General features: G+C 48.9%; 1 protein-coding gene across 2 annotated transcripts in view; it reads left to right on the top strand.

Annotated features, from left to right (window-relative positions):
- Positions 1 to 549: 549 nt before the first annotated feature.
- chd5 (chromodomain helicase DNA binding protein 5) overlaps positions 550 to 16,981 on the top strand; it is a 30,047-nt gene continuing 13,615 nt past the window's right edge. For both annotated transcript variants that reach the window (XM_023790605.2, XM_023790604.2), the window contains exons 1-18: positions 550 to 1,607; positions 6,686 to 6,837; positions 9,494 to 9,685; positions 9,764 to 9,882; positions 10,153 to 10,394; positions 10,564 to 10,676; positions 10,897 to 11,020; positions 11,798 to 11,964; positions 12,685 to 12,903; positions 13,485 to 13,691; positions 14,090 to 14,301; positions 14,504 to 14,635; positions 14,719 to 14,824; positions 14,913 to 15,104; positions 15,207 to 15,407; positions 15,642 to 15,779; positions 16,338 to 16,459; positions 16,570 to 16,743. In XM_023790605.2, coding sequence (XP_023646373.2) covers positions 1,541 to 1,607; positions 6,686 to 6,837; positions 9,494 to 9,685; positions 9,764 to 9,882; positions 10,153 to 10,394; positions 10,564 to 10,676; positions 10,897 to 11,020; positions 11,798 to 11,964; positions 12,685 to 12,903; positions 13,485 to 13,691; positions 14,090 to 14,301; positions 14,504 to 14,635; positions 14,719 to 14,824; positions 14,913 to 15,104; positions 15,207 to 15,407; positions 15,642 to 15,779; positions 16,338 to 16,459; positions 16,570 to 16,743 — 2,879 coding nt within the window. In that variant the 5' untranslated portion in view covers positions 550 to 1,540. The remainder of the gene's footprint in view (positions 1,608 to 6,685; positions 6,838 to 9,493; positions 9,686 to 9,763; positions 9,883 to 10,152; positions 10,395 to 10,563; positions 10,677 to 10,896; positions 11,021 to 11,797; positions 11,965 to 12,684; positions 12,904 to 13,484; positions 13,692 to 14,089; positions 14,302 to 14,503; positions 14,636 to 14,718; positions 14,825 to 14,912; positions 15,105 to 15,206; positions 15,408 to 15,641; positions 15,780 to 16,337; positions 16,460 to 16,569; positions 16,744 to 16,981) is intronic.

Raw genomic sequence — 16,981 nt, 5'->3', positions numbered from 1 at the left:
TGAATTTGCAGGTGTTTTCTGTGTATACACGTTTTATTTGTAGACCAATGTTAAGCCATCATCAAAAATATTTTGGTAATCATCCAGAAATATTCTCAGTCATTGTGGTTTGCCTGTCACTTTTATTAGATTTAAAATCTTTCACGTGAAATATCAGTGCCGCTTCCTCTTCGTGTGGCAAAGGCTCCAGGGATGTTAAAACACGGAGAACTGAATGGGCCGGAATGACTGACGTCGCAGGGGGGCGGGGCGTGGGGGGGCGCAGCCGTGCAGCCTCCCCGCGCGCTGCGAACTTGCTCGTGTGATGCCGGATCCACCGGTGCGTCCTTGTGCGAGAGCACAACAAAAACACCGTCCGATGGCGGTCCCCTCCTATTACTAATCTTCATCTCTTGCAGCATCTGTAACCTTGACAACCGCAAAATCCACCCTGGGCGCTCAGTCCGTATTGTGCATAGCGACCATCCTAGAGGATGGACCGGCTGGTTTTGTAGCGTCTTGGTTTTATTTATTTGACACCCCACCCCACACACACACGGAGTACGCAGTTTTTACATACACGATGGAGGGATGTTGTTCAGCGCACAAACGGTTAAATATTCCCCCAACGCCGATACTTCTGCGTTTGCTGAAGATGCCGCGTCCGCATCACACCTGTATCTTTAAAACTCTTGTCTTTCCCCCCGATCGCGGTCGCAAAGATGCCGTGACAAAGCCCCTTACTGGAATTATTTATAAAGAGTCTCTTTTTGTTCCTGTGACCAGATCTACGTTTCAAGAAGTGCGTTTTTTCCCCCACAGCGTTTAGCACGTCTTTCGGCCGTTTCGGGTCACTCTCCAGGTATCTCACTAACCAGGCTGCCTTGTTGGCCACTGAGCCCTTAGGTGGAGCAGCCAGCACGCACTTCTAATGCTCTCGATCCGCCACATGCAGAGGAGACACGGGCTTTCTCCTGCAAGGACTGGCAGTGGCACAAAAGAGATCTGCCGTCCGTATTTATTCGCCGGGGTAAATGCAGAGCAATCAGGATTTTGTGAAGTTCTGCGCCGTATCCTGGCGTAACCTCGTATTGTGCGGACTTTGAAGGCGAAACGGGGGAGAGGGGAAGCCAGAAATAGCCGCTCCTGTCACGGACACTTGCAGCACAGCGCACGACTAGTAAAACTGGTAACCAGGAGGGCATGACTAACTAGTTGTGTTGGGAGGGGAGAAATTATGGGATGTATCGCCATGGCAACAGACCAGACGTCACAATCTGGGCATGTGTGTTCCATTTTTGTCTCTTTTTTATTTTCAGACTGGAGGATTTGGACAGAGAAGAGGGAGAGGGGAAAGAGAATTTTTTTGCTCCTTAAAAAAAGAGGGCAGCCATCTTTCTTGAAAAAAATAAATAAATAAAATAAAAAGGGTCTCAGTCAGTGCTGAACGGATTTCGTTTCGTGTAGACGTTTCCAAAGTGCGTTGGGGTTAAGTTTTGCGGTGCACTTTGCACTATAGCTGGAGTGTGATTTTTTTGTGAAGGTGCCGTATGCGGTAAAGATGCCGGGGTCGCTAAGTAATGAAGACGAGGGTCAGGACGACATGGATTTCGAAGACGAAATGCCAGGTGAGAGCGTAAAAGTGGATGGGATTTCTGTAGTTCGGATGTGCACCGTACCGCCAAGTACGCTTCGCCGAATGCGGGGGGAAAAGGGCTTGCCCTGCGATATTGTAGACTTAAGGGAGGGGGGGGGTGATAATGACAGCACGCCTGGGGGCTCAGCCTAATTTACTTGCACGCGTGACCTGTAATATTCTGTCCTCGGTCTCTGTAGCGCAAACGCCTTTTAGCGGTTAGTGGCAAAAAGCCTGGGTATTAAAAAGGTAGCGGCGGTCTGTGCCATGCAGCTGTGAGGTGGCGCTACATGAATATCATTTTCCTCTTTTTTTTTTCTTTGAAGTTGAGTGGAATGAGACGTACTCTTTGCATAGAGCAATTTATTTATTTGCGTTAAATTTTTATCTTACGTTTTATTTACGGAGACCGTTGTCTGTATACAGATATATGCATCTGAGTAGGTGCACCATTTTGTTGCATGTCTGATTTGGTTACCTAATTATTCTGCTTCTCGCCATGTGAGTGAAATATATACATTTAGCTACTTCACTGAGAAAACATACGAGGTAAATATATGAATGGGTGCTGCTTGTTATTTCTCTTCGTTGATCCACTATGAGGTTTATTTTTGTTTGCTGTTATCAGTAATAATAATTGTATTTTTTTTTTAAATTACACTATAGTTGGGCCTGTGAAATTTAGGACGTCACTGCGCATTCTCCAGTATTTACATTTACAATAACGTTTAGGTCACACTTCTGTGTAATGAAGCATGATAATGTAATTTATGGGTGGGGGCAAATAAACATTACCAACCGGAAAATGTTTTTGTTTTAAGTTGTTTAACCCCGTCTTGGTCGGGACTATATTTTAGGTATAATATTCTGTCCCGGTTCATCGTTTTATTCATGTTATATTATTAAATGTACTGTTATTTGGGACTCCAGGTGTTCAGTGTTGATCGCATGGGGTAAAGACCGCAGCCACGTGTGACCCAGGAAAACATTCAGCCAATAAACAGGCGTCATCCCCAGCTGTCCAGAAAAGGGAGGGACGCTGCCTTTAGCACCCCCAAGCCGAAAAGAGGCCAAAGACAACTAATTATTATTATTACTACTACTACTGCTACTAATAATAATTATAATAATCGCCATCACAATCAAGAGATGGAGGTGTTGGTGGGCGGGGCTATCAGTGGACCATTACCCGTTACATGGTCAAGGGATAACAAAAAAAGGGGGATGAAGGGGGATTCCTTGAGGGAGTCTCCCTTACTGTCTTTTCTTTGTTGTGAACGTCCATCCTGAAAAATAACCCTTAGTGCTAAACCGAAGACTGAGAAATGGCAACGCTAGCAGGTTCTGCGACGGGGCTTGCGGCGGCTTTCTGAGAATAAAGGTTTTGAAAGGCTGACAGGAGACCCACGCCTTGGGCTCTTACTGTATGAGACACCCCCCGACACCCCCCCCCCCCACCCGGCCGTCAGCGCTGCGTCGTGTTCAGCTTTTATTTACGCTGCTGGTTAATCACCACCTGGAGGGACACGGACCGGGGCACGCTGCCAGAGGCTACGGGGCCGGGCTCATCAATCTCCCAGCCAGTGGTCTTTGGGGCCCCTGTGGATTCACTGGTTGTGTCATAGCTGGGGCGCCGTGATGAAGTGTCTCGCAATACGGCCTCCCCTTCCATACCGCGGTGTCACTTTCGTCAATAAAATCAATGCATTCATAGTTCCCCCACCCCGCTCCACCCTTCAGCCGGTTCTTGGCCGTGACTAAATTAATACTAGATTAAATACAAGGGCAAGCTGGAAACGGCATTGATTTCTCCCCGCCCCATTTGCATTCTGTTATTGCAGGTGGAAAATAGAGTATAGTGTATAAACTAAGTAATACAGAGCCGGGGCACTGGACGTGACATACAGGCGTAATTTATGGGACAGTTATTACCAGGAATAAGCCTCTCGCATATTACTACCTGCAGTGCATTTTCGCACGAAGCCCTACCTAGGCTTCCCGTGGCTTTTTTTGTTTGCCCATATTGGAAAAGACAACAGCACTCTTTTCAAGGTTATTTAGACGCTTTTCCTTTCCTCCCGGGTTCCTGCTGTCTGCCCCGTTTCACCAGTCCCTCGGATTCTCCCTTTCTTCCCTCTTTCCTCCGTAGGAGTTGGCGGAACAGTCCGGCAGTCCGGGTGTATTTGTCAAGTAGCTGTGGCTTAGATTTTAACCCCAACATACACAAATTCAATTCATACCTCGTCTGTAGTTCAATTAAAACGTACAGCACAATTATGTGCGCCGACGGAATTGTTTTGATTGAAATTTTTTGGGGGGAAATTAAAATGCACAATGGAATTGGAGAAGTATAAGGTCAGGGACTGTGAGATCAAGGTATATATGAATTCTGCTTGGAAATTGCGTCTGCTGTTTCCGAAAGCTCAGACGATGTCTATGGAGGAACAGCTCGGTAGCAGAAAATAAGGAAAGGGGAGGCAGGCTTATTCAGAGACGCCTTGGCGCCCACAGCATTTTTACTTGTGATGAAATAAAACGAAGCTGCAGTGTCGTTAAATTCAGATCTCTTGAGCTGAAACAAAATGAATTTGTTTGTCCTGAGGTGGTTTGGAGGCCTTCCATGAAGGAGATGTGTGAGAGTAAGTCAGCGTTGCTGGGAGGGTAATTTAAGGAGTGCCGGGCTCGAGGGCCTGGCACCGTGTCGTGCCAGGGGCTTATTAGAATTAAGTTACCTCCTCTCCAGCTCGCGCTCCTTCTGCCCTTCCGCCGCTGCTGTTACTTATCCTTGACTCTGCCCCTGATGTTCAGCTTCTGCCTTAACGTTGGTCCTGTTCCTTAGCTAAAACTTGCTCAACCTCCAGTCACTCTGTTTACTTTTCTCTTCCTGTTTTGGTGCTGATCTGTCCAGACGCCACTCGATTCAGCCTCGGCTTACTCAAAACTCCACGTTTGGTTTCTGGCTCTTTCCCCGCTTCATCCCCAAGCTGCGCAAAGCGCCGATCCTGATCCCACATCGCCCCCGATTCTGTTCCTGCCATCCCTTTCTTCACTTTGGTCATTCTCCTGCTCCTTCTCCTTCTAAATGTTGTGCTTCTGCTCCTCTCTGTGTTCAGGTTCCTGCTCTCTCTCGTTTCGCGGACTCTTCTTGTTTAGGCTACCCTTTTCCTAAGGACGGCTACAAAAGCATCATGGCCCCCTCCATTTTGAGTTTTATTTTTACGTAGCTAATAGGCAAAAGCTTTTTCATCTGCCGTGGAGCACTGGATCTTGTCCCTCTGATTATAGCGCGTTACTCTTTCAGTTGGCATCGTGGGGCGAAATGCGACACCGCATTTCTCATTTGTTCTTGCATGTATTCATGCACTTGCAGGCGTTTGCGTCTCTCTGTGATGAAGGTGGTATTCTGCCCAGCTGGCTAGCTTAAGTAGCCCCAGCACCATTAACCTGACAGTTCCATTTGGAATATGTCAGACGGCTAATGTGTTTTCCCATAAACAGCGGGTTTCCTAGAAGGGCCGTGCCACAAAGCTTCTACATAATGCAGAGCGCTGATCTTAAGGCTTTTCCAGGAAGGTCAGCACTACACTACCATCTTTGATTGCCCAGCCAGGACGATGGGTGGTTCATGGGGGTGAGTTTGCTGGGCAATGTCCACTCTGTAGGGGCCTCGGGATGTATCTTCTTGCAATCGTCCAACGAGCCACGGCAGGAAGAGATACGTTCTTCTTCTGCTGTGTCCTTGTTAACCTCGCCGGCGTGTGGATATGTGGTGGGCTTCCGCGCCCGTGGCAGTAGAGACAGCCGGCAGGCTGCAGATAAGCCTGCTCGCGTCCCAGCCACGATCACTTCAGGTGAGGGGGGTTCCCCGGCTCAGATAACCTTCTAAGGATTACAAAGTTAAAGCTTTATCCATGGGAATTCGCAAGGAGGTGTCGTGCTCGCAGATCGAGAGCTGCGGTTTAGCGCTGCTGAGTGGATAAGAACTCCCATGGTAAAACGCGGCACAGAATATTTACGAGAGGTGAATTGAACACGGCTTTTGGTCAGCAAAGGTCGCGGTTTCGTGCATCTCAAAGGGCACCGGCTTCTGCCGAACGCTTGGCCGCGGGGAGTCTGGCGGCCGACGTGATTTCCATGCGTGGCAGAAATTACCCCCAGTGGAGCCTCTGCAGACACTCTAGCCTAAATCCTGACGTTGATGCGTGGTGAGAGGGAAACCCTTCCATCGGAGGACCCAAAAGTGTGGTGCAGCACGCATCTCCGCAGATGCGGTTTGGGTCCTGCGTAGCCCCCAGCCACGCTAGGGCCCCTTAGCCACTGTGGAGCAGCAGACCCCACCCACCCACTCCCAAGCCCCAGGCATAGCTAAAGACAGGTTAAATGGGGTCTTAATGTCGCCCATCTCCAGGGGAAGACGACAGGCTGCTGGGCTGCTTGTTAGCGGATTCAGCTGAGTGGTCCTGTCATGTCCCCGGTCTCGGCTGCCTGGCATGCCGTTAGCACAGGGCTTCTCCTCCACCGTCTGGAGTTGCCCCCACTCCATGTGTCCCTCCCTGACCTACTTCGGCTGTGGGGGAGTTTGAGGCCTGGAGGGAGCCTGCCCCGCCACGAGCACCGCGTCCGACACGCTAATCAGACCCGGACTGGAAATAGGCCGCTGCTCCACACGGCGACAGCCAGTGCTTCTGAAATGATTCAATTTCAATTCCTCTGCATATTTATATATTTATTTTGGAAAAATTTTTTGCAGCTGGTTTCGTCATTTCCAGAAATGATCCGGGGCTGCTTCACCAACTGAAATGAAAAAGGCATTTTCAAAGCACGTGATGTCGGACCTTATCTGGTCTGCCTGACGTAGCTAATGCTAAAGGGGAACTTGGCAAACAGGCACCTTGCATGTGGATACCGCAAAGAAATGCTTTAGCAATCGCTAATGAGTTACAGCCCTGCTGAAAATTGCTGGTGTGGGTCTCCTGTTTGCTTGGCTGAGCCCCTACCAGCCTGGCATTTTTGCCGTCCGGAGTGGACGGGCGGCCAGTGCACTGACATGTCGCGTTGGTCCGCAACCAGACGAGGACGAGGAGGCTGAGGTGATGCCGGTTCCCTTGGCGACCCTGGACCGGCTGTTTTCCGAAGATGGTCCGCTTACTGAGTCTAAGAAGAAGAAAAAGCACAAGGTAAAGGAGAGCATGACAGCCAAGGTGAAGAAGAGGATGAAGGAGGTAAGGCTCTTTTCAGAATTTTTAATGTGAAGCCGCTTCCGGTTTTCCCCTTACATTTATGTGTGCAGCCTGATGTTTTATGGAGCCATTCTAATTTAAGTGCCCAGCTGGACCTCCCTGAAGCTTGAACTGGGATACTAAACTTTGTTTCTTCTATAGCTATCTGGCTTGTTCCTTGTGGCCTTTAGGTTTCTGTTGTCGGTTGATTTCCAGGCAGCCATAAAATATGCTGTGCAATGATGTCATGTAGTAAAGGATGATGGGAAATCACATGGGAGATGCATACTACTGTTGCATCATTTCAGAGCTAATTTTAGACCTGAAAAATGAAAACGTTTAGTGGGTAAATATTTTGTCCTAACCTGCAAAACGATCTAGGTGACTATAAGCGAGAGATATGATATGGAGTTGAATATTTATTTAATAAACTGAAAACAGGAAGGCAGGACTAGTTCCTCTCGGTATTGAACTGGTGACAGACAGACCCCAGCAGTCCACAGTGCTAACTGAGACAATACCTGCCACATAAGCACACTGAAATGGACGCTGCAGACAAAGGGCCATTCAGTAGACCTTGGAGGAAGAAGAGCAGGAGGAAGGTGGACCCTGAAAAGCAGGAGAGGGCAGCATGGGCAGGAAAAGCGGTTCTGAGTGCAGACCAGTAGGGGGCGGTGTCCGGACGATTCATTCAGAAGAGATGCCTTTGTAAGCAAACCTGACGTGACAGGATGCAGAACAGGAAGCAGTGAGGCTGTTCCCCCCCCCTGCCCCCCCCACCCCAAGCAATGCTATGCCAATGACAAGCTTCACGCATTGGGCACACATACATCTTACTGCAGTTTTGGCTGGGGCGGGGATAGTGGGTGCTTAGGAAGGTGCCTATTAAATTATCTACTGCTGAAATACTGTTTGCAGATTGTGTGTGTGACAGTGTACAAAGAAGAAAAACGAGCTTCGCTGGAAGAATGTTTCAGCTAACTGATTGGTTGCAAGGTTAATTTTTGTTTTTTCATCACATTCAAATTTTTAATTATATGGGTAAGAGGGAGACTCACCTTCTATACCACTTATAACGCGACTGTAAGCCTCCTGCTGCAGGCTGATCCGCAGGCCAGCCCTGTGGTAAATATCTTGTCCCTAGTGCCTCTATCTCCCAGCTTCCCGTGACCCCAGTGATGGAGCCCTTTAGTGAGGTGATGAAGGAGGAATCCCCACAGTACGGCGACGTCCCACCCCCAGCTGTGTTCCCGGCACGCTGAGTTTATCAGCTTTAATGTGTGGGAACCCCTTTCCTGTCCCTGGGTGGCACTCGACATAGTACCCCCCCCCCCCCCCCCCCCACTCTACAGGCAAGCCGTGCAAAACAGAGAAGCCATCCGTCTCCTTGACGGCACGGTTACGTGTTTATGGGTGCAGAGGCCTGGGGAGGTTCCTCGCACGAGAGCGACCTGGGCCTCTGTGGCTAAGTTGGTGCGTGGCTGAGGACATACAGGTCGTGATGAGGAGAGCAGGCTGGAGCGTCTACGTAACAGAGCACGCAGGATGCGCCGAGAGCTGCTCCTTCGGATGCCGGCTTTCTATGTGATCTTAGGGACCCTACAGCTTCTGCCGAATCGGGCCGACTTGAATCTCCGTGCGCTGGGTCAGATTGCGAAACACTGTTTGTGGATGGGTGCTGTGAATCTCTGCTTTTCCTCCAGCGCCCCCCACCACAGCATCCACCCTGTAATCATTCAGAACCCCTCCATCTTCCCTGGAGATTGTAAATGAGATTTGTCTAGACGGACTTGTTATGCAAAGGACTCTGATTGGATGGGGGGGGGGGCGCTCTCCCATTAGCTGCTGTGGGGGGGGGGGGGGGAGTCCAGACGCTGCGCAGTGGGGTAACCATGGCAACCGGCGCTCGGCGGTATTCTGCGGCATGGCAAGCCTCCCCCCACCTGAATCTAGGGAGGTGGCAGGATAGTGCCTGCACATGTCATGTTTCGGAGCCCATCGAGTACCTGCGTGTTTGGGGTGTGGGCAAGAGAATGGGGAGGGCAGGTGGCCCTATTACAGTGCTACGGTATCCGAGACTAAATCTTTTATTAGCCAAGCTGCCTCGCGATCCCATTGGCCAAGACTTTTATTCGCTGAGCTGTCTTGCGTTCTGATTGGCTGGGTGCCTGGGTGATTGATGTGTGCTCTGGCAGTTCTGCAGCTGCTGCGCTCTGAGCTGGATTGCGATGTGTAAACATTCGGATGTGACCAAACTCCTCCTCCACCTTCTGCTCTTCCTCCTGTCCTCTCAGACCTTCAATCCACTCAAAAAAAAAAAACAAATTACAAAATAATTCTTTCATTTTATATTGGGTTGCTGGAGGAAGCCAGTTATTAGGTTATACGAATTTGCTTTTTCCCTGAAATTGTTTTTTCTTATCACCAGCAACAGGGAGTGTTATTGCACATTATTGCTGAGAGATAATCTGATTCAAAATGACAACAGGAAGTACTTAGCTTTCAGTATCGTGTTTGTGTGCGTAACATAGTCTGGCATAGTTTCACCGCATTATTATACGAGACGGAGAGCTGCTTACACTTAAGGGGTCAGCTTTCCGTGGGTGTGAGTGTCCGGTCGACCGCTGGTGGCTGTTGAAGCGTCCACTTGCGGCGACAGGGCGGTGCCAGCGACCCGGAGGACGCCTCGGAGCGGGAGGACGAGCTGGGGGAGCAGTCCGAGAGCGAGAACAGCAGCTATGCCCCCGTCAAGAAGAAAAAGAAAAAACCGAAGGAGAAGAAAGAGAAGAGAGTCAAACGGAGGAAGAAAGATGAAGAGGAGGACGAGGATGAAGACGATGGCGGGATGAAGGTAAGCTCATGCTTGGCAGGGCGTCTCTCCTGTTTTGGTTTGATGGACTTCTTGCAAAATACTCCTCCCTCCGCTTAGGAACCGAAGTCCTCCTGTCAGCTGATGCAAGAATGGGGTCTTGAGAATGTTGAATACACCTTCTCCGAAGAAGACTACCGGACCCTCACCAACTACAAGGCCTTCAGTCAGTTTCTCAGGTAGGCCCTTGCGCTTCCTCCTGTCAGGCCAGCTCTCTGCCTTTTTCTGCACATCCCCTTTGTGTGATGTCATGCATCAGCATGTGGCTTAGCTGCGATCAGCATATGTATGAGGCACCATTTAGCTGTTTAGCAGAGGTTCTTCAGAGTCTAACCATGTGAAAAGTAATCGTGTAATAGCCTGATCAGTGTGAAGAAGGCGAACCTCAGTTTTGGTGTATTCTCTTTTTGCCCCCCCCCCCCCACCACCCACCCTTGTTTTTGGATCAGGCCCCTTATTGCCAAAAAGAACCCCAAAATCCCCATGTCCAAGATGATGACAGTGCTCGGCGCCAAGTGGCGGGAGTTCAGTGCCAACAACCCCTTCAAGGGCACCTCCGCTACTGCCGTGGCTGCAGCCGTGGCCGCTGCCGTGGAAACGGTCACCGTAGCAGCCCCCATCTCTATCGGCAGCACTCAGCAGTCTTCTCAGGGAGGGGTCGTCCGAAAAGCCAAAACCAAAGAAGGAAAGGGTGAGCACCCCCCAGGACGTAAAGAACCTTCGGTCCTCTGATCGATACTGAATGAATAGATTGTCAGAAATCGATGACCTTAAAATGTACAGGTACCGGCATAAAAAGAAACGTGAATCCATCAATTTTATTATTATTTATTAGTCAGAGGTATACCTTGTTCTCCCAGGTCCCGGGGTGAGGCGGAAGTGTAAGAGCTCCAAGGAAAACAAGAAGAAAGGCAAGGGCAAAAAGACGAAACCGAAACACGGGCAGAGCGGGAAGAGGAAAAAGGCATCGTCGGTGAGTGCCCACCTTCCGCTGCTTTCCACCTGTCCGCCAACGAATGCGCTCAACAGCTGCCTGAACAGTTGTTTCCACTGTCCCGCCACGGGGTGACTTTCATGGGTCTATGGGTCTCCCCATGAATCGTGGGCCTGTGCCCTTTTATGGACTTCCTACAGCATGAAGCCCAAGCACGCCGATTTGGTTTCTTGATAAGAGTCACTTTTCCTGTCCCCAGAGTGAAGAGGACTTCTTCGAGGAGTCTGACTTTGATGATGTCAGCATCCACAGTGTCTCTGTACTCTCGGACACGTCTGTGGCACCCAAGAAGAAGGCCCGGAGGGGGCGCAAGAAGAGGAAGAGTAGGTTTGGCGTGTTTGTAGAACCTGGTTAGGAAAGGTGTGGAGGCCTGAGAACTCGAGGCCTCCTTCCTAACACAGAACCCAAGGTCTCAGTGTAACTTAACTGATAAACCAGGCCTGTCCACATGAGGCAGAACTTCTGTAAATCAAGTAATGTCTAGCAATGACTTCTTTTCAGACAACTACAGCTTATGTTGGAATCTGGTTGGACCTCCATCACTTGACAGTTCCACAGTGGTGGATCAGTCCTAAATTGTGGCATTCAAGAAACATAGCAAGGACTATATTTCTACCAATTTCCTACTTTGGGTTAATAACAATATTTTATATCCATGTTTGGAGCAGCTCAGATGCTTCAAAAGATCTTTGACTTGTTTGATAATTAGCTGATGCCCCACCTTCAATTGTTCGTATTACGCCATCCATTCATCCATCCGTCCATCCATCCATCCATTTATCTTTCAACTGAGCTTTGAGGGCTTGGTACAGAAGGCGGAGTTACATTTTTTTGTTTTATACTTTACCCAGAAGAACACCTTCCACACATGTTGCATGTGCTTTTCCTTCTTGTTTGATTTAGTTGTCTGATGTTTGTATCTATATTTTCTTGGTCTTTTATGTCTCACAATAATTCAGTCTGCTGGTTATTTGAATTAAGTAATTGAAGCACCTTGGTTAAGGATTCCTCTCCAAGGATCTTGTTACTAAACGTTGAATATGAGCTTTAATAAGTAAATCTATAACCTTAATGGCTGCCCTCACCGGCACCCCCTACAGGAGAGGACGGGGATGGCTATGAGACAGACCACCAGGACTACTGCGAGGTGTGCCAGCAGGGCGGCGAGATCATCCTGTGTGACACCTGTCCGCGGGCCTACCACCTGGTGTGCCTCGACCCCGAGCTGGAAAAGGCCCCGGAGGGCAAGTGGAGCTGCCCCCACTGTGTGAGACAGCCTTACCTCTGCTTAGCTGCGCTAACCTGTGTTTAGCTGTGTCACACTTCACCTGTGCTGACACGGAACCTTTCCTGCGTGTTCTTTTCCTGCGCATAATTGCTATTAATTGTAAAAACATTTAAGGTTACCTGGTCTTTGTTATATCTTACCTAGTGATCACCAGTTGCTGGCTTTGTGTTGCTGAAAAATAGTTGGAGACCCCTATTCTGACATCAAATACACCTGTATTAGGATTGTTACAGATAGTACATTAGGTGTTAACTTTTATTTGCCTATAATAACCTATACAGCCTCGCATCGACTTGCGTTCGCATTTAAGACCAAGACCATCAGACGCAAGTCAGTTTGGGCATACCGTGATGTTTTAGCTATCCATCACTTATGCATTAATGTATGCTTACTGTATTACAAATTAGATATGTACAGTGGGTCATTATATGACTGGTAGTGCTGCCCATTCTCCTGGTCCTGTCACGCTGAGCCATACACCCGCTAATGTCCTACTGCATCCGCTGTCAGGCGTCTCTCGATCGGTGTATATTATTTACTACAGACCTTGGATGTAAATGCGATTGTGCGTGACTCGTACAGGCGTAACTTGTCGTAAGCCTGTACCACTAGGTAGTCCTTATATTTATCATGTCAACAGCTCTGCTTAAGAAGGGCGTGTATGTGATTTCATGTGTGTGTCCGTATGTGTGCACACAGGAAAAGGAGGGCATCCAATGGGAAGCCAAAGATGATGATGAGGAAGAGGAGGATGCTGCTGGTGAGGAAGAGGATGACCACATGGAGTTCTGCCGGGTGTGCAAAGACGGTGGTGAGCTGCTTTGCTGTGACACCTGCCCATCCTCCTACCACATCCACTGCCTCAACCCCCCCCTGCCCGAGATACCCAATGGGGAGTGGCTCTGTCCACGCTGCATGGTGAGTGACACCAGCTGAGCCAATCAGCTTCTGGATTTCTTCTGCACCGTTGGTTCTCCTTTTCTGACAATTTAAGTATGGAGATAATGGCGTACTGGTTTGGAAGTAAAATTATAATTGGTAAATGCAGTGACAGCCATATGAACTCTGAAGGATCCATACAAAGAACTGTATCCTTTTTATCTCTGTTGCAATCATAACGGTGTGTGTGTGTGTCTGTATGTGTGTGTTTTATTACATTATGATTTGATTTAACTTTCCCACTGGTTTTGTCTGTTGTGTTTTCTGCTTTGGTCCTCACGGTGAAGGGCAGTTCAAAGTCTAAACTTATTTTAAGTAGTTTTTCTTTCATAGAGCCAAAACTTGGTGGTGTTGTGTAGCTTGAATGGCATCGGTCCTTTTGATAACTTTTGGTGGGTGAAGACCAGGTTGTTGTTGTTCTCAGGGATATCTACATAATTCCCCAGTTTTGTTGTGACAGTGGCTGAAATGAAAATGTGAATGAGAGTTGATGAGGTCGAGGCTCTGGAAACCACAGTGAAAATCCTCTGTGTCATGTGCTCTCGTCATCCTATCACCAGTGCCCTCCCCTGAAAGGAAAGGTACAACGGATTCTTCACTGGATGTGGGGGGACCCCCCCTTGCCTCCCGAAGCCCCGCCCAGTGCTGAAGGGGACACAGGCATGCCGCTGTGCAAACCCCCCCTGAAGGGCCACCCCGAGAGGTTGTTGTTTGTGAAGTGGGCTGGTCTCTCCTACTGGCACTGTTCCTGGGTCAGCGAGCTGCAGGTAAGGGGAACAACTGAGGCTGGACGAGATCTCCCACTGACAGCAGCCATATGTACCTGACTTATATCATCACTGACTATCGGAGCCTAATGACCAGCAAATCGTACTGATGGGCAACCAAGACTAATAACGTGACTATTATCTTATGCTAATTTCTAACAGGCAGCTCTTACTTAATGGCAAGAAGAAATTCTTCCAGTGCTGTACATCACTTGTGTTTGAGGCCCTCTAAGCATGATTCGGTTTTCCTAAAAATGTGGAATAATATTTCTATAGGTTTGACCGAGAAGGTTTGTAAAATTTCTATGCTGGATTATCTAGCTATGAGTAGCTTCTTGGGCAAATGATCCACAGTACTCACTGGAACCTTCCCCTCTCTCTCTCTCTCTCTTTCACAGTTGGAGCTGTACCACACAGTCATGTACCGCAACTACCAACGAAAGAATGACATGGAGGACCCTCCACCCTACGACTATGGCTCCGGCGATGAGGAGCTGAACAGCGAGAAGCGCAAGAGCAAAGACCCGCAGTACGCCGTCATGGAGGAGCGCTTCTACCGTTATGGTATCAAGCCTGAGTGGATGATTATCCACAGGATCGCCAACCACAGGTGCTTTCTGCTCACCAGTGGCAGTGCGTGTTAGTGCACCACTGGCCCGGTTCTTGGCCTTGTTGCTAAAGTAGTCAGCAGTGTCCAATTCACTTTGGCCATTAATTTTATTCAAGGTGTGTTCCAGTCTCCTGAGAATTTTATAAATATGCAAAACCCAAAAGCCAGATAACTACCATGACTTGTCTTTCTTCTTTGTTAGCTTTGATAAGGAGGGGGACGTGCATTACCTGATCAAGTGGCGGGACCTTCCCTACGACCAGTGTACCTGGGAGGTGGATGACTTTGACGTCCCTGAGTACGATCGATTCAAGCAGTCCTACTGGGACCACAGGTAAGCCCGCCATGGCTGATTGGCGCGCCAACTGAAATGCCGAGCTGAGATACCAGCCGGGTGATTGCTGTCCTTCATTCCAGGGAGCAGATTCTTGGGGAAGACATCCGCCCCATGGTGGTGAGGAAGGGGAAACGGGCCAAGGAGGAGGGGAAACGGGAACGCCCCCCTGAAACTCCATTGGTGGATGTACGTAGGAAGTGGGTGTGGTGAAGGTGGGAGTCACTGTAGTCATACCGCAGATTGAAAGGTTCTTTATATTGCCCTTGTGCCCCAGCCGACCATCAAATTCGACCAGCAGCCCTTTTACATCAATGCCACAGGGGGCACCCTACACCCCTACCAACTGGAGGGCCTCAACTGGCTGCGATTCTCCTGGGCACAGGGTACCGACACCATCCTGGCTGACGAGATGGGATTGGGCAAGACTGTCCAGACCATAGTTTTTCTCTACTCCCTCTACAAGGAAGTGAGTTCCCTGGCGGTCAATTTTTTTATGGCGCAACTTTGAGTTAAGCAGATTAGAATTTACCGATCTTCTATCATAAATGGTGACGTTCTCCCTCCACAGGGACACTCCAAGGGGCCATTCCTGGTGAGTGCCCCCCTCTCTACAATTATCAACTGGGAGCGTGAGTTTGAGCTGTGGGCGCCGGACTTCTACGTTGTGACCTACACTGGCGACAAGGAAAGCCGGTCCGTCATTCGAGAGAACGAGTTTACCTTCGAGGACAGCAACGTGAAGTCAAATCGCAAGGTTTTTCGCATGAAGGTAGGCCACACCTCCTGCCCATAGCTCCCACCACATTTTCTTATTCTTGGTGACTGGTAAGAAGTCTTCAAGAGAAGTCAACTGTCAGCCCTGAAAGCAGCCCGTCAATGGATTGCAAGTTTTGCACGTGTCAGCAAAGTGCTACAGCTGGTATTGTGTCTGCTACCTGAGAGATAATGCGGTATGATTTAAAGGCTTGATTTCTGGTCTTGACATGCCCGGCCCCAACCACAGAAGGACACGCCAATCAAATTCCATGTGCTGCTAACATCCTACGAGCTCATCACTATCGATCAAGCCGTCCTAGGGTCCATCAGCTGGGCCTGCCTGGTGGTGGACGAGGCTCACAGGCTGAAGAACAACCAGTCAAAGGTAGACCAGCCTCACCTGTCAGACCACGGATAGCTTGGGAAGCTTCCAGGCTGTGTGAAATGGCTAATCTGTCGCAATTCAGGCAAGCAAGATGCTTATAGTGTCTGTGATTGTCTTTGAGCCAGCTAATCGGGTAAACGAATTACATCTGTGTTGGCATTCATGCTGTATTATAGGTTTACCTCCAGGGTTGGTTTTTTACAGCCGTGAAGATGGGTGCTTTGAGAGTTGAATGCAATCATTACAAATGCTCAGCCCAAAAGTAACGTAGTCCAGAATGCAAAAATTCCCAAACACCCATTCTTAAGCTGTGCCATTGACATGATTAGATGCAAATTGTATGCTGCTTACATGCAAATTAGGGTTCAGGAGAGGCAATCAACCCTTGTTGTCATAGCGACTATTTTAAGGCATATTTATTTTTTAACTCTGACATCAGCGCAGAAGTTCGTACAATAGATGGAATTCGGTAGTATCTTTAGGATGTGCGTGTCAAGTACGAAATATTGATGGGCTACGTATGTGATGAGTCTGTTTACTTTGTGGGTTTGTGTGAAGTTTTTCAGAATCCTCAATGGCTACAAGATCTACTACAAGCTGCTCCTCACGGGGACCCCTCTGCAGAACAACCTTGAGGAGCTCTTTCATCTGCTCAACTTCCTCACACCCGAGCGCTTCAAGTACGTACCGGTCCCAGTTTAACCGTTTAATCTCGACCTGGATCTATTCACCCGCTTGCCGGCCTTTGTAGGAAAGCAGCTTCATCTTAGAGTCTGTTCTCCATTTGCAGCAACCTGGAAGGCTTCCTGGAGGAGTTTGCCGACATCTCCAAGGAGGACCAGATCAAGAAGCTGCACGACCTCCTGGGGCCGCATATGCTGCGCAGGCTGAAGGCCGATGTCTTCAAGAACATGCCGGCCAAGACAGAGCTGATTGTGCGAGTGGAGCTCAGTCCCATGCAGAAGTCAGCCATGACTCTCTTTCTCGCTTTCCATGTCTGTCCCCTGCAGTTCAGTCCCCCACCCCCCCACCCCCACTCCCTTTCCCATCCATCCAACCCTAAGGTGTCAGATTTGGCCCAAATGCAGCTCGATTTGATTTGAGTTACCTATTAAAATTATAAACCTTTTCCTTTACATGTTTGTTTTCTTGATATTCCTTAATGGAATATTCTGTTACATTTGGCTCTTATCTCACTCCAC

Source organism: Paramormyrops kingsleyae, chromosome 8 (assembly GCF_048594095.1).
Source record: "Paramormyrops kingsleyae isolate MSU_618 chromosome 8, PKINGS_0.4, whole genome shotgun sequence".
Lineage (NCBI taxonomy): Eukaryota > Metazoa > Chordata > Actinopteri > Osteoglossiformes > Mormyridae > Paramormyrops > Paramormyrops kingsleyae.
The sequence above is the reverse complement of the archived record's forward strand: the minus strand, read 5'-3'. Positions and strand labels throughout refer to the sequence as shown.